Source organism: Bicyclus anynana, chromosome 19 (assembly GCF_947172395.1).
Source record: "Bicyclus anynana chromosome 19, ilBicAnyn1.1, whole genome shotgun sequence".
Lineage (NCBI taxonomy): Eukaryota > Metazoa > Arthropoda > Insecta > Lepidoptera > Nymphalidae > Bicyclus > Bicyclus anynana.
In genome coordinates, this window is record NC_069101.1 from 3,715,910 (window position 1) to 3,731,968 (window position 16,059).

Sequence of the window (16,059 nt, forward strand, 5' to 3'; positions counted from 1 at the left end):
ATCTCTTAGTAACACACAAACGGCTCAATGTCGTATGACTGAATAACAGTATACAAGAGAATAGAAAAATAAATCTCTTCACTGATAGCATATATTAGCACCGCTGTACGACGACATACCTCGAGACGTGAGAAAGACATGTCAACCAATAGCAAGCAGAATCGAAAATATCGCTCCCTTTCGTTGCGTTGGCACGAAATATAGAGCGATGTATTAACTCCACCGTTATTGGTGGGGAATGTCTTTTTCTCTTTGCGTGATAATTATATTGTTGATGCATGTTTTTTTTTGTTCTATTAACTATGAGCAGCGATCTTGTAAGGAAATTTGGCGGTTAGAAGCAATCTTCCCTAGAGGGAGAAGCTCCATGTATATGTCATGTGACTTTCAATCAAGAATTTTCCGACTTTTCAAGTGTCCAATCGCCTGTATAGTTGACTGGACAGACAGGTGATTCAGATGGTTACTGAGTCTAGCTTTGTACTTGTCATTACTAGTGGGGAGTCGACCAACACTGCGCTTTCCGGTACGAGGTCGCCATTCCAGCACCTTGGGATCCTAACGTCCATCAGCTCATCGAACTATGAGGCCTGCCCATTGCAACTGCAACTTTGCGACTCGCTGAGCCATGTCAGTGGCTTTGGTTTGTCTGCAGATCTCCTAATTTATAATTTGAGCATGCATAGAAACTCCAAGCATAACTTGGTCCCACTGAGTAACTTTGAGCCTTCTAATAAGGCCCATAGATATAGACGAAGACCAAGATATCTCGTGGCCTGTTGGATATAACTGGCAAAATAAAACTTAACTCATTTTTAAAGTACTATTAATAAAATATGTATAAGACTTACTTTGTTGTATTGGTTTATCTTCACTATCTTCCATGTAATTCTTCCTAGGGCCGCGGTTGCGTCTAATTTTTAAGCTCCTATTGGTGGAATCATTGTCATCGGCAAAGAACACTCTTACTTGGCGAGATCTGAAAATTAAACGACTTAAATGATACAAGAGTTCACTGCCTACCATGTAGACTAATTATTATGAACTTATATTGAAGGAGACATTTTCTGTTTTATTTAATCACTATGTATATTACCTCCCATAGTTAAAAACATTAAACTGAGAGCCCATGGACCCCAGACCTTCGGCATTTTTTAAAAGCTGAAAGTTTGTCAGCTCATGCTCCCACCATAGGTAAATATGGTAGCCAATTATAGAGTTTGGACTGTGTTGGCTTTAGGAGGTAGCAGGTTTTAAGCATCCAGATCTTTAACATATAGCAGGTATAAAGGATCCAGACCCTCAACCACCAAAGTAGAAAGTATAATTTTTTTATATTTTTATTAGCATAATATGAGAAATGTTATCCCCATTCGCTATTTATTTGCCTTCATGCCAGCCCTTTGCTAGAGACCCTTAAAGTTTCAAATCAAATAGTGTTTTTTGAAGGGTATTCTTACTTCTTTCAACCTGGGCGGCCTAAACTTCTGGAGCAAGTTCGGCTGGATGGAGTGAATCCAGCAGGAACCTACACTGAAGGACCCACGTACAATGGTCAATTACAAGGCCAAGCGCGGAAACAGCCCAGAAGGAAGAAGAAGAAGAGGGTATTCTTACCTCCTCGAATACTTTTCAGGTTCAGTATCACTCTCAGGGAACATTATACGAGGCATTTTGATTGCTCGAACTCTGCTGCGGTTATCTATGAAGATTAATACATATTATTTTATGTATACTTGACTTATATATAGGTACTTGACTAATGTTTCTTTTGTATGCCTTATGCACGCTACAGACCTTCAGTTTTATACAGTAGAGTTTTATCAAATAGAATTTTCAATAAAATGCCTTAGAAAATAAAGTGTACAGTTCTCAATTTTCCCTACATGCAGAAACAATTAAATATTTACTTACATTTAGCTGGCCAACGTTGAATCTTCCTAGTGACCTTATATTGGCTGCTCCGCAGTTCTCTTTGTGACCAATTTGATGCCTAAAGAGTCACTGCATGTTAACACAGATACCAAAATTAACACAAAACCCTAATCACGAGTTCTGTGTTAGATGTTTTAAATCATGAAATAACCTAGCATGCAACTAAGTGAATAGAAATAGATAAAATATTGTCCAATTGTGCTCAAAAAATGTAAATACTTCATTTCTTTATTTATTTGATTACATTTCATTATTATCATCATCATCATCATCATTATCAGCAAATAGCAAGTTCAGCAGTGGACTTCTACATGAGTCTCTTGTATGGACCTTTGAATAGTTTTGAAAAAAAAATATAGGCTACTGCTCAGAATACAATAAAAAAGAAAATAAATTGATAAATCTGTAATAATAATAAAATCAGTCTTATCTCTCTCTTCTAAAAAAATCTGACTTCCATACACTATATTCACTACAGAAAATAGACTTAAGTTTCATTTATATACTCCCAAAAAAGATCCATAAAATGCCTTCATAAGCTATTTTTTAATCAAATCAAATTATTTTTTCTCCTATCATCTGGAATTTGGGTTTTTCAAACTTCTGAAGGCAACAATTTAGAATGACACTATGCCACTTTGCAAATGATGTTTCAATTATAAGAGTGGATAAATTATTAAATTAAAATTTCTTCCTCTAAATAGAGGCACAATAAAACAATTATTGTATGTGTTCAAAGAATACATTTTTAGGAAAACCTAGAAAGAAAGTTAGAGCATGAAAACAAAGCACCTATAAAATGGAAATAGTTATAAAACACCATGTTATGAAAATGGCAGATATATAACACCGATTTTAATCTGGAATATGTGTTATTGCAAAACTCAAGGAACCACACAACATGGTGGTTAGTACATGAGACCCCTCAGACCACATGTTACAAAGAATACAAGTTTGCCATGTATTATCAATTTCAGACATTCAATCTAAATATTTTGTTGGTACTTTTTATTCTAAGTATTTTTATTATTTTTTTTTTAAGAATATTTGCCATAATCTTTTATAATATGACCAATATTCCCATTCCCCTCCAAGTAGTCAGGAAAGACTGTGCTAGGAGTAGGTACGACAATAGACCAACGGGGCGGAGATCGAACCACCACCCCTTGATGATGAGTCCAAGCACTGCTACCGTTGAGCTATTGTGGTTATAGTACTTGGCACCACATAACACTCAAACATGTTTGTGTATTGTCTGTTTATAAAATGAATACAAAATGTAATCAGACTGATGTCACATCATTCGCTTTCTAAACTACACAAGCACGGGCGACAGGGGAAGAGCACAGTGTATGTGTAACTTAATGCTACATGTGTCATAGACGTAGCCCATTCATTGATTGATGGGCCATTGCATGGCTCATAGAATGTGCATGGGTTGTGCAAAAGATTTGCACAGCAATTTTGTTGGTTTTCCGCTGATTAATCAAGGAGCTGCATACCAGAGATGGTGTTATATTTCTACTACACATGATCCACTGCTTAGTTTTTCAAATGAAAATTGACTTAGTTGTATGGATAGATAACATCCACTGTTTTGTTTTATGTGCCTAATAATAAATGGATAATTTGACATGCTTTTGATAAATTCCATGTCTAACTCAATACAACTGCAAATGATTTATATAGATGTCTTGTGACTATTGTACAGCCGGCTATGGAGCATTTGATGCGCCAGCAATAGCCCACAATATAGTATAAGACATATAATAACAATAATTGATATTTCATTTCATAATTATAAATTACAAACTTATATAAACTTACTTAATAGTTAAGCAATAAGCACTTATAATTTGATATAAATCAATTAGTGGTAACTGTTTGATGAAAACTAAACAAAATTTAGAAATGCAACAACTTAAACTCAATCAGAGATCATTAACTATTTAAGTTAAGTTGAACTTTTGTTCTTTTTCCAATTTTCATACTGTAGAATATATGTACATATAACTTGGGCTATTATATTTAAAACATCACACATGGAGGAAGCTTTAAACATATTACAATAGGAAACTAATAATCTAGCTTAAAATATTCTATTGAATGAACAATCAATGATTTCAACTACAAGTGTCATATGATATGTACTTCAAGTATTTTTGACCTTAACACTGCATTTATGACTCAGCAAGTTTTCAGTGCACTGTATAAATAGGTAACAATTAACCTTGAGGTTACTATAGAATCGTGAGGTAAAGCTAAACAAGCTCATGCAAGTACATGCACTCACGAAAGTACCCAAGGAAAATGGGGACAGGAAGTTGCATACAGGGCGCATTCCAACTCAAAGCTCAAAGTACGTTCTTGGAAATAATAAGAATATCACTGAGAATAAGTCACCTTCTCATCAGAGACGCTGCCGACTTCGTTTATCGAATAATTTCCTTCGTCAACCTCCCCGTTTTCTCCATTGCTGCGACGGGTTTTCACCATTGCAATGTGCGATACTTATGTCGTAATATTACATTCAAGCCCACAAAACGATTATGTAACAGTTCGAAAATTCTATATACAGCTCAAATACTAAATATTAACCACTTTCAACGCTCAAAATAGAATCTAACACGACAAAGGGCAAGCGTTATCGTTCCCACATGTCGTTTTTGTACGCCATGTTTTAGCAGACGTTCTCAACATCCTATGCTCGCAATGAATTAAAGAATAACAAGTTCACTGTTCAAATTAACATTTGGACATCTCTTACCTCACCTAAAACATAATTTCCATTAAACACAAACTATTTAATTCGTAACCCCATCCAAAGAAGGCGATTTCGAGATGAATTCACGTTCGCTTGAGATGTTTTTATTGACAACTGTCAAAAATTCCCGCAAATTTGACACTCTTCAAAGTTCATTAAACTCTATACTCATTGATTTTTTCAATCGAGATTCGAGACCTCTAACGGAATCCATAAACTATCGATAGTTACAAGATCTAATTCACACACAATCAACACTATCGATTGTAGTCCGCTGTTTTTTTGTAAGAATAAAAATAAAAGTTTGAAATAGAGAAGTAGGGTATTTTATGACTATGCTGCTGACCAAGCTTGAAGGTACTCTGTGGGTAGAATTTACAATTTAAGCTGTGGTAGACCTGTGTCGATCGCGAATGATCAAATCTCCGACACCCGATCACTACTTGTGCGTGAGTAATTGGGTCGCGGACGTTAAAAACACCCGATCTTATGTGACCCGTTTGGTGACCCGCCCGGGCGCAGACTCGATTAAAAGATCGAAACGTTTTTGTTTACCATACTAAATTGAACTTTATTTTCATTACAATAACTCTCAAATCTGTAGATCTCGTGAATAATCGGGTCGCGGACGTCTAAAACACCCGATCTTGTGATTCATATAAAAACTCGATCACTCGACCCGACCACGCTAAATTGAACTTTATTTTTAAAACAATAACTCTCAAATCTGTAGTTCTCGTGAATAATCGGGTCGCGGACGTCTAAAACACCCGATCTTGTGATTCATATAAGAACTCGATCACTCGACCCGACCACGCTAAATTGAACTTTATTTTTAATACAATAACTCTCAAATCTGTAGTTCTCGTGAATAATCGGGTCGCGGACGACTAAAACACCCGATCTTGTGAGACCCGTTTGGTGATCCATATAATAAACTCGATCTCTCGACCCGACCACACTAAATTGAACTTTATTTTGATTGTATTAGTGTTATAAATAATTATTCGGCTCAATTGCTTATAATGTCGAATCATCATTCGCAAGTACAATCTGTAGTTGTCTCTTTTATTCGTATGTATGTAAAGGAAGATATGTATTACTCTGTATTTATGAGTTTCATCGGCTTCATCTCGGGGCTTGTAAAGATATCATTCTCTATTCTGTAGTTGATAATGATGATGACTTGAGTGGTAAATTCGTAAGGAATAAAGTCTAAAATATATATGTAGGTATGTATTACTTTTGGCAATAGTTTTATCTATATAATATATAATAACTTTAATTATTTACATTTTTTTATCTATATTCATAAAAACATAAAATAAAATTTCCCATTTTTCGAATGTAAATTTAGACGATGACTTAATATTATTGTATCACCACGCAAAAGCGATACAATTACAAACCACAATATTTATTTAACTGATAGTAGGCATAACTTTGTTTTGAATCCGTCGGTCAATCAAAGGATCGGGTTCCGGTTCGGGTCTTACGGGTGTTCAGTTCAAATACCTACCTACTTCAAGCCGCGTCGCAACGATACACAAAACCCAAACAACCCGTGACCCGAATGATCGAAATGATCGAATCATTGAGACCCGATCTCCATGAGTATGGGTCGCGATCGACCCGGGTTTTACGAAACGATCGAATTACACAGGTCTAAGCTGTGGTCGTGCTAATGTTTTGACGGTTTTGACAGATACTGTCAATGCATGCTGTCAATAATTTAAATTAAAAATTCTAAAGAGAATTTTGGTTAAAAAAACTTGTCGTTTCGATTTATTGTAAAGAATATTAAAATTCCTCAAGATTTTTAATATATTATGATCTGTAAGCCTATTTTCCTTTAAGCCATGTCATAACTCGCCACTATCTAAATAAATATTTAGGAAACGAAATTGGCTGTAGCTATGAGTGGTAAACAAAGTTCTACTTCGCCTCCTGAAATTGTGAAAACAGATTCTGAAGATAAAAACAAGGATGGTGAGGATATTGACGAAGAAATATCTGCCCGAATGACTGCTTCATACAGTGAAATATCATTTCATTCTGACAATGCTCCAAGTGCTGAAGAACAGAGAAAAGAACCTGGTCCTTCAAGACCGTATGATCTCCCTTCTGAAAATCGTAAACAGGAAAAAATTCCTTTAGATGGCCACTTTCACTATGAGGGTGACATGACTCATTATGTGGCCGATGATTTAGAGTTTAAGATTAAAATCTCTAGTCCTATAGCCAAACGTGGCGAAACTCCAATATTTGGTAGTTCTAGCGCGTCCCGATCAAGTACTCCATCTGGCAAACTGTATAGGCAAATATTGGCTCCACAGATTGGCCAAATAGATATCACAGTGCTAAATGATCTTGAATATGAAGCACAAAAGATTGCACAGTCTGTTGACAATTTAATAGAAAATCTGTCTAGTATTTTACATTCCAACTCTTCTCTTACTGCAGAAAACATGGAAGTTTATAGAGATGCAGTGGGAAAAACCTGTGATGCAATGGACAATAATATAAAAAGTATGTACACAATCCTTGCAAAAGGAGAAGAGGTTTCACAAGCTATGGTCCCAGTTCAAGCACAAGCAGCAAGAATAGCTGAAATCAAGCGGCTTTTACAAGTCTTTGAAAGTTATTTCTGAAACTGGAAAGCATTTTTACAGAATGCTTGAATTGTTGATGGTTTTTTATGATAAATCAAAACAGCTGTTGATGATTGAGAGTGCAAGTTTCACCAATGAAAACTGTCCCTTTTACCACAATTCATTATTAATTTGACCAATATTTATTTATATTATTGTCACTAAACTTTATATTTATTTTATCAGATCATCTGTTAATATTCCAATTTATTTATTAATTAATGTCTTTTAATATAAAAAAATATGTGATGCTCAATTCATTGAATGTATTAAGTGAGATATTATATGTTTTATCTAAAGTCAATTTACTATTTTGTTATATTTTGGAATGCATTAAAATAATAATTGAGTGTGGATGTGTTGACTTGTTTTTTGATCAGTCGAGTAGATCTTCTTCTTCTTCTTCTTCTTTATTCTGGGCCGTTTCCGCACTTAGCCATTTGATTGGCCGTTGTGCGTGGGTCCCTCCGGTGTAGGTTCCCGCTGGATTTATTCCATCCAGCCGAGCTCGCTCCAGAAGCTTAGCAGGCCGCCCAGGTCGCCGATAGCCTCATGGAGTGTCGCTGAGGAGCCAATGTAGGTTGCTCGTTGTTCCGTTACGCCTCTGCAACTGAGCATAACGTGTAGCGGTGTCTCGTCCTCCTCCATGCAGGCTCTGCACAGAGGACTGTCTGTCATACCTAGAATTGAAAGGTGTTTGTTTAGTGGGCAATGACCAGTTATGAGGCCAACTACTGTTCTCAACTTATCTCGTGGAAGGTTTATAAGTTTCTTTGTTAACCTTGGGTCGGGGCTTGGAAGTGCCTCCTTTGTATGTCTACATGTGGTTATACTGCCCCATAGTTCAGCGTGGGTTCTGATGGTTTGTTTGTGCAACCATGTTTTGTATTCACTGAATGGTATGGGTACTATTGGTTCGGGTCCTACTACCTTCAGTGTCGTGGCGCGACGCGCCAGTTCGTCAGCCGCTTCATTACCTAAAATTCCGCTGTGTCCCTTTATCCATCTTAGGATGACTGTGTTATTTGTTGCAAGTTTTGTTAGGGCCTTGTGACAGTCCAGCAGTAGTTTTGACGTGGTCGAATGTTTTGCCAGTGCTTTTAGTACTGCCTGACTATCGCTAAGTATATTAATGTTAAAATTTGTTACCTGTCTGTTGGTCACGGCAACAGCCGCAGTTGTGATGCCGACGCATTCTGCCTGGAAGACTGAGTTGTGCTTACCAAGCGCTTGTGCAATCCGTATATTGAGGTCTTGGCAGTAGACTCCTGCTCCAGTACCTGTGTCTGTCTTTGACCCATCCGTGTACACATCTAGGGTGTCAGGGTTTGTGTAGCAGTTACTAGCTTCTTCTGTATTGATTTTGTATGTTTTGTCCATCACGAATTGTTTTTGTGTTTTATCACATATCCATTCCATACATGGGTTTATTTGTATTCCCTCTTTTAAGATGTTGGTGTGGGCTGTGTTTGTGTGTTTCCACAGTCCGCATGTTTTTAGTCTGAGAGCTGTAAGCGTTGCTTCCTCTTTTATATGGAGATGTAATGGAGGAATTCCTAGTATTACCTCCATTGCAGCTGTCGGTGTTGTGCACATACTGCCCGTTATGGATAGCAGTGCTTGTCTTTGGAATTTTTGAAGTTCCTGTTGAGTTGTCGTTTGGATCACTTTTGGCCACCAGACTATAGATGCATATGTCATTGAGCTTCTTACAACTGTAAGGTATAGCCACTTCATTATGTGCGGTTTTAGTCCCCATGTTTTGCCTATCATGCGTTTGCACTGACATAGGATGATTGTAGATTTCTGAATTTTCGTTTCAATATGTTTTTTCCAGTTCAACTGTTGATCTAGTGTTACCCCTAAGTATTTTACCTCTGTGGTTAGCTTTAGGGTTACTTTGAATAAAGTCGGTGTTTTTGGAAAGTTTGGTTTTCTTTTATGTGTGAACAGAATAAGTTCTGTTTTTCTGGGGTTAACAGATAGTTCGTTAAGTGTACACCATTTTTCTATCTGTTTGAGTGCATCTTGCATTATTCCACTTAGGGTGTTTTCATGTTTTCCTCCTATAAGTATTGTTAGGTCGTCAGCGTACCCTATTGTGAGGAAGCCATTGTTGTTCAGTTTACTGATTAGTTCATTTACCACCAGGTTCCATAGGAGTGGGGATAGTACTCCTCCTTGAGGGCATCCTCTGGCAGCAATGGCTTGAGTTTTACCATTTATGTTTATCTGTATCGCCCTGAGTGATAAAAGGGAATTTATCCATTTTCTTATTGTTAGAGGTACATTATGCCGTTCAAGGGACTTTTCTATACTGTTGAACGTGGTTTTGTCGAAAGCACCTTCTATGTCTATGAAGGCTCCTAGTGTTGATAATTTATTTTCCATGTTGTGTTCTATTTTGTTTACCACTGAGTGTAGGGCTGTTTCTGTGGATTTGCTGGTACTGTAAGCATGTTGGTTCGGGTGTAGGGGGGTGTTACTCAGTACCCCATCCCTTAAAAATCTGTCTACTAACCTTTCCAGGGTTTTTAGCAAGAAGGATGTTAGGCTGATTGGTCTGAAAGCTTTCGGATCAGTGTAATCTGATTTACCTGGTTTTGGTAGGAGGATTACTTTCACATCTCTCCATAGTTTTGGTATATATCTGTAAGCTATGCAGGCTCTGTATATTTCTGCTAGCCATGGTGTTAGCCATTCCAAACCCCATTGTAAAAGGGCCGGAAAGATGTCATCCGTGCCTGGTGATTTGAAGGGGTGGAACGTGTTTATTGCCCACTGTATTCTGTTATGTGTGACTATCTTGTTGGCGAGTTCCCTGTCTGATTCTACTGGGTTGTAGGTTTCATTTATGTTTGTCCAGTCTGCAGAGTCTAGTATTTTGCATCCTGGGAAGTGTGTTTCTAGAAGAGTCTCACTTACTTCTTTGTCGTTTTTTGTGTAACTACCATCGGCTTTCTTTAGGGAGCCTAGTATGAGGGCGTTGTCTTTTGCAAGGATTTTCCTTACTCTGTTAGCTTTCTCACATGATTCTATGTTTGAGCAGAACCGGCGCCACATTTTTGTGTCCTTCTGCCTTATTGTTTTGTTGTAACTGTACTGGTGATCTTTGAAAGTATCCCAGTCTTCATCCTTCCTGGTGTTCTTAGCTTTGTTAAACAGTCGTCTAAGATTATGTCGCTTCCTTTCAAGGTCGGGGCTCCACCATGCATGCATTGGTTTCTGTTTTGTTGTGCAGGTCTTTATGGGACAGGCTTTTATGTAGCATGACGTGATGACATTAGTTATGCTTGTCACGTTGTTGTCTATTTGATTAGTTGTCTCGATTGTAGTGTTATGGAGTTCGCTCTCATTCCCATAGTTGCTATGGAGTAGTGTTTTATATAGTTTCCTGTTTGTTTTCCTTGGATTTCTCCGTGGTGTGTCCTGTGCCGTGGTCAAGTTCAATTCGAAATGGATGCGTTGATGATCACATAAGGTGAGATCATCAGACACATGCCAGTTTCTTATTTGATCCATTACACCGTTAGACGCCAGAGTTATGTCTACTATTGTTTGGGAACGGCTCGTGATAAACGTTGGTTTCGAGCCTTTATTTAAAACTACAAGATTAGTTGTTAATAGATATGTTACAAGTTGCTCACCTCTTTTGTTGTTTTCGTTGCATCCCCATAGGGTGTGATGTGCGTTGCTGTCTACTCCAATTATGAGGTCAGTGTTTTCGTCCTCACAGTATTTTATGAGGTCCGTCATCTCTTTTGGTGGTATATGTTCTTCTATGGGTAGATATAACGATGCCAAGACTAGTGGTCTTGTCCTAGCACCGGTTTGTTGTCCTATGCCACTTTGTATTCTTATTGTTGTTATGTCTCTGAAACAGAATTGTGTTAGCATTGTCGCTGTGATACAGCGAGGTATATAGATACAAGTTCTCGGTGGAGTTTGTTTACTGTCATAAAGAAACTTACCGTTGCAGTTGCCAAAACCACATATGCGGTTTCCTCTGACCCACGGCTCTTGGATCAGCACTATGGTTTGGGCCCCCTCCTCCAGTTGTTTGCGTAGAGTAGCCGTTGCAAGGATCTTATGCTGGAGGTTGGCCTGTACTATGTCTACATTACTGAAGATGGATATTGATGGAGTTTATGCGTCCCGGGGGACACATTTCTCCAGTAATGTATACAGCGGAGCTGAGTCCGCCATGTCGTCGTCGTCTGAATCAGTTGCGTCTGTGCCTGATGCCCTTTCCCATTTCAACCCCTCTAGAGTGGGTGTGATACTTGGTCCGGGGCGCGTCTCTTCCCATTGCATCCCACTTGTTGATGGTGTGATGCTTGGTTCGGGACGCGTTCCTTCCCAATTCATCCCACTTGTTGAGGGAGCGGTACTTGGTCCAGGGCACGTCGTATCGCTGTCATGTCCGTCCTGTACAGAGTCCGGTAGTTTTTCACAAACTGTCTGTGTGATTGTCTTCGCGGCTGCGTCTGTCTCAGTATTGTCCTGTTTTGTGGAGGTAGCTTGACTGGGCGGTATATCACTAAGTTCTTCGCCAACAAAGAACTTGAGATATATCGTCCCAGTGGAATAGGCTACCCTCCTGTCGTTGTCCACAATGGTGTCGATCTTTTCCTGGGGTATTCCTAGTATTAGGAACACACCTGGAAGTCTCCCTGTCGACCTTTTGAAATTATGTAGGGTCCAGCTGCCGATATCATACTTCGGGTTCTGCCGTAGGAGGATCCTGTGAAGTTTGCCGATCTCTCCCCGGTAGTTGGGCACGTATAGTGCTCCTTTCACCCTCTTCGTGATTTCGCGCTGGTTTATTATTTTAATTTCGAAGCCCTCCCTTGGCGAATTCAGCCTTGGTAAGACCGCGTTCAACCATTGAAGGGCTTGGTCGTCTTCACACCACATTTTCAGGACGCCTTCACTGAGGAAGGCTTTTCCTGAGAAGGTGGGTGCATGGGTTAGAGGAACTCCAGGAATTGGATCTCTAAGGCAAGCCTCGAAAACCTCCTCCTGGATTTGCTCTTGCAGAGTCATCGCCTCTGTCTGCGTCATGTCAGCCCTAGGAACGAGGGTGATTGCGACACTCAGATGTTGTTGGGTCGCGCCTGCGTAACTCTCCCTCGTTCTGGTCTGTCCGATTGTCTTGGTTCTTTTTGTCTGGCCCCTTGGTGAAATGGAGTCATCTAGCCTGCCCCGTTTAAGACTGGGCTGGCTATTTGACGGGTTGGGGTTTCTGTCCTCGTCAGCCCCACCACCGCTCCGCCCTCTCCAGTGTTTGTTGCACCGGGGTGCGACGGGGTGTTGCTGACGTTGGCCAGAGGTGTTTGCGCATGTAGCGTCCAATGTTGGTTTGGCAGGCTCCGCCGGAAGGTTTTCGCCGGAGATTTTCTGGACTACAGCAGTGCTGCGGCTTGTGCCTGGGCGTGGGACGACAGTCTCCGCGGGGGGCAGCCGCTGTTGTGCAGACTGCTCGCCGCTTTGTCCGTACAAGCCCCCCGTCTGGGCCTTGCCTGTCACTGTTGTAGTCCTTTCTGTCTTCGACGTCTGCCCGCTTAGGCGTGTGCCTGAAGGGGATGCAGTCTGTAAGTCCGTCTTGTTTCTCTTCCTTTTAGGTTTTTTCCGCTTGTGCTTGGATTCTACGTTGGCCCAAGCGGATTTTATATCTGGTGGAGGGACGGCCATCGCGACTGAAGTCATATTTATATCGGAGTCCTTGTTAGCTGTGGTCGGGCATGGTTGCAAGTCGGGTGCTGTCAGGGTAGTTGGGTTAGTGGTGGGTTCGTTTTTTGCTTGGTCATCTGTCCTTTTTACATAGCCGAGTCGTTGGTTGCGCAATGCGCAAGGCGGGTTCTCGCCCCCCCCAGAATACGCAGGGCGGACTGTAGCCACACCCCCGTCCGGTAATCCAGTGACCGGCGGTGTCGCTACAGCGGAGGATTGTCCGTTTCCGGTACCCCCCTGGGGTAGTAATTGTCTCTTTGAATCCGTCTTCATGGTTTAGTCGTATGTGTAGTTTGTAGAGTGTAGTGTGAGCAGTGAATGTATAGTTGGGGACGTATAAAGGGTAGGAAGTGGCTGGGTAAGGGTTTAGGTTCCTAACTAAGGGATCAAGGGATAAGGTTTTGGGCACCCTGCCAGAGTTGGGTGTGTCCTCTGGCCTGACCGTTCTGGATCAGTCTTTTAGAGGTGATTTAGACCTCTTGGCCACTGGTTGCCATGGTGTTGTCAGGTTATTAACCGCCGCCTGGGGTTCGGCGTTGACCCTTTTACAGCAGGTATGGTCACTCCTGCAAACCCTCCTCCTTTTGCATCCGGGCTTGGGACCGGCATCGGCGGAGTTCAGTCGAGTAGATTCTTTCATTACTAAATTTAAAAAATCATATCTCATGTATTTAATATAAATATTATGCAAACCTATGTAATCACTAATTCTCTATTAAAGATGTATGAAATTATCTAAGACCTCAATAGTCAATAACTCCATGTATAAAAAAAGCCTCAATAGCTCAATGGTAAGAGAGCCAACCTCTCTTACCATTGAGCTATTAAGGCTTAACTTCATGGGGTTGGTGGTTCGATCCCTGCCCTGTCGGTCTATTGTTGTACCCACTCTTAGCACAGTCTTTCCTGACTAGTTGGAGGGGAATGGGAATATTGGTCATATTTAAAAAGATATAGCAAATGTTATTATAAAAAAAAATATATATATAGAGGCTGGGGTTGAGGCTACTACAGGCTTTTTGCTTGATTGGAAGAAAAGGGGAATATTGGTTATGTTTAGAGCTAATAGTCTCTGAGCTACCTATTATCATACATTGCACAAAGAAAAGAAAAAGACAGTAGTTCGTAGACAGAAGTACTATGTGAGATATAGATAGATACACATAAATGCTTAGATAGTAGATACCATAGATAAAAGAGTATTATTTTCAATTCAATTCAATTCAATTCTTCTTAATGGCTTTCATTTGTGCCAACTGGGCACGGTTTATCTCGCCAGTGTCGAGTAGATGGAGAAGGCACGAAGGAGATTGTTCAGTGAGAGTATTATTTTGTGTATGGCTACCCTGAACCACAGATAAATACCAAGTTGCTGTCAAAATGTCATATTATTTAAATTGTCAAGTTTTGTGTCAATGTCTATAATGTCAATGTCAAATAATCAAATTGTCAATTTGAATTTGTCAAATATCAATTGTCATTTGTCAATTCTGTTTAGAGTTCGATCGGGACGTACGTGTTCTAAAAATATAAAATGGTTTATTAAAATCTCGCCAAAAATGTAAATTGAATTACTAACATGAGTGTTAACATCATAACAAGATTACTAGTGCAGTTGTTGGTCTCATGACCAGTTAACTTGCACGGTGCATTCAGTAATACGCGATGGGCGACGTTGTTAGCTTATTTTCTGTGATAATCATGAAATTTAAGTCAAAGTTTAACCAGAGTAAGCTTTTTTTCCACTGCGATCTGCATTGGGACAAGCTGAAGTCGGTGAAATGGATGAACGCGAGGGCGTCGCCAAATAGAGCTTACGTCCCCACCACGGTCAGTATGTCTTCTTATCAACAAATAAACTATATAAATATAGTAAAACAAAAACAAATGACTATGATTATTATTATTTTTGTTGTTCTACTAAGATGAAAATTATCTAAATGTATTTTATTAAATGAATTTTTATTTTTAAATATATTTTCCATATTTTAAATATGTCCAATATTACTATTCCCCTCCAACTATTTGAAAAAGAATGTGTTAAGAGGGGGTCAATCCACCACCCTTCAGTGATGTGTCTGAACCTATGGAGCCTGGAGGCTCAGAAAATGAGTACTCATTTGTATTTCTTTGATAAATAATAAAAATGCATGCATTGTGAATAAAACTAAAAACCCATGGTTTTTAAGATATAGTATAAACTTTTATGCTAATAAAGCAGTAATCCTATAGCTTTATTATTTTATTTTTCTGTCTAGTGCAGTTAATTAATTGTTAAACATTTACCTTATCTGTTTTGTAAACATAGCTCTGTAAACAATAATGTTTTCAGTTTCAAGATATTACATCTTTTCTCTCATTTCTCTACATATTATCTACTGCTTGGTAGCCGGACATAATTGATTCTTAGTATGTGTATTTGTTCTTTTTACAAAACTAATATTCATTTTTAAATTACTTCAATAATGGAGTGAGGAGAAGTTATCGGTGGTATATTTTCTGATTACTCAAATAAATAAATGGATTTTTGTTTGATCTTTCAAGTCAAATAATTTTATATTTTGCCAGAATATGGTACATGTAGATAAATTCTTACATAGCTCTTATAAATCATTGCATCTAATACTCATTCTGCTATAGCTGTTGGTATTTTTATGATGGTATTCTGCAGAAATCAAGGGAACTTGTCAAATATTTTAGAGCATTATACAATTACTGTATTTTCACTACTCTTGCTCAAAATCATTGAATATTGTACTAAACTATTTTATTTTCTCGCAATCGTAGTGAAAAGCAGAGTGTAACACGTGGGGCTAAACCCATTACAAACTCTGTTTCTATTTAGCCTAAAAATACCTCGTATATAATGGGTCTTTTTAGACCCTTGTATAACAATCTACTATTTATTGCAAAATAATTTCTAATTAGTGAAAAGTTGTGTGGCAGAAATTAGGTACAACAGCACTCTCATTTTAT

General features: G+C 39.0%; 4 protein-coding genes across 9 annotated transcripts in view; 2 read left to right on the forward strand and 2 right to left on the reverse strand.

Annotated features, from left to right (window-relative positions):
- LOC112050929 (ATPase family AAA domain-containing protein 2) overlaps positions 1-4,839 on the reverse strand; it is a 48,104-nt gene extending 43,265 nt beyond the window's left edge. For 2 of the 4 annotated variants that reach the window (XM_052887293.1, XM_052887292.1), the window contains exons 1-4: positions 4,339-4,826; positions 1,915-1,993; positions 1,618-1,702; positions 852-979 (exon numbers count right to left, since the gene is read on the reverse strand). In XM_052887293.1, the coding sequence (XP_052743253.1) occupies positions 852-979; positions 1,618-1,702; positions 1,915-1,993; positions 4,339-4,431 (385 nt within the window). In that variant the 5' untranslated portion in view covers positions 4,432-4,826. Of the gene's footprint in view, positions 1-851; positions 980-1,617; positions 1,703-1,914; positions 1,994-4,338 lie in introns of all 4 variants that reach the window. The other 2 variants (XM_052887294.1, XM_052887295.1) reach the window with 2 other exon arrangements.
- Positions 4,840-6,424: 1,585 nt separating this feature from the next.
- On the forward strand, positions 6,425-7,704 carry LOC112050924 (BLOC-1-related complex subunit 6). Its single transcript, XM_024089339.2, has one exon. It carries the CDS (start codon positions 6,616-6,618, stop codon positions 7,348-7,350), a length of 735 nt encoding a protein of 244 aa, XP_023945107.2. The 5' UTR covers positions 6,425-6,615; the 3' UTR covers positions 7,351-7,704.
- Positions 7,705-7,726: 22 nt separating this feature from the next.
- LOC128199150 (uncharacterized) lies at positions 7,727-12,056 on the reverse strand. Of its 3 annotated transcripts, XM_052887307.1 has the most exons (3): positions 11,322-12,056; positions 10,998-11,224; positions 7,727-8,030 (listed from the first exon to the last, which is right to left on the reverse strand). In XM_052887307.1, exons 1-3 carry the CDS (start codon positions 11,342-11,344, stop codon positions 7,840-7,842), a joined length of 441 nt encoding a protein of 146 aa, XP_052743267.1. In that variant the 5' UTR covers positions 11,345-12,056; the 3' UTR covers positions 7,727-7,839. The 3 variants fall into 3 exon arrangements, with proteins under 3 accessions (XP_052743267.1, XP_052743265.1, XP_052743266.1); XM_052887305.1 differs by lacking the exons at positions 10,998-11,224; positions 11,322-12,056 and adding an exon at positions 8,574-8,990; XM_052887306.1 differs by lacking the exons at positions 10,998-11,224; positions 11,322-12,056 and adding an exon at positions 8,500-8,990 and having other exon boundaries at positions 7,891-8,030.
- Positions 12,057-14,555: 2,499 nt separating this feature from the next.
- The window catches only part of LOC112050922 (monocyte to macrophage differentiation factor), a 32,075-nt gene continuing 30,571 nt past the window's right edge, over positions 14,556-16,059 (forward strand). The window contains exon 1 of the mRNA XM_024089337.2: positions 14,556-14,913. Within this exon, the coding sequence (XP_023945105.1) occupies positions 14,749-14,913 (165 nt within the window). The 5' untranslated portion in view covers positions 14,556-14,748. The remainder of the gene's footprint in view (positions 14,914-16,059) is intronic.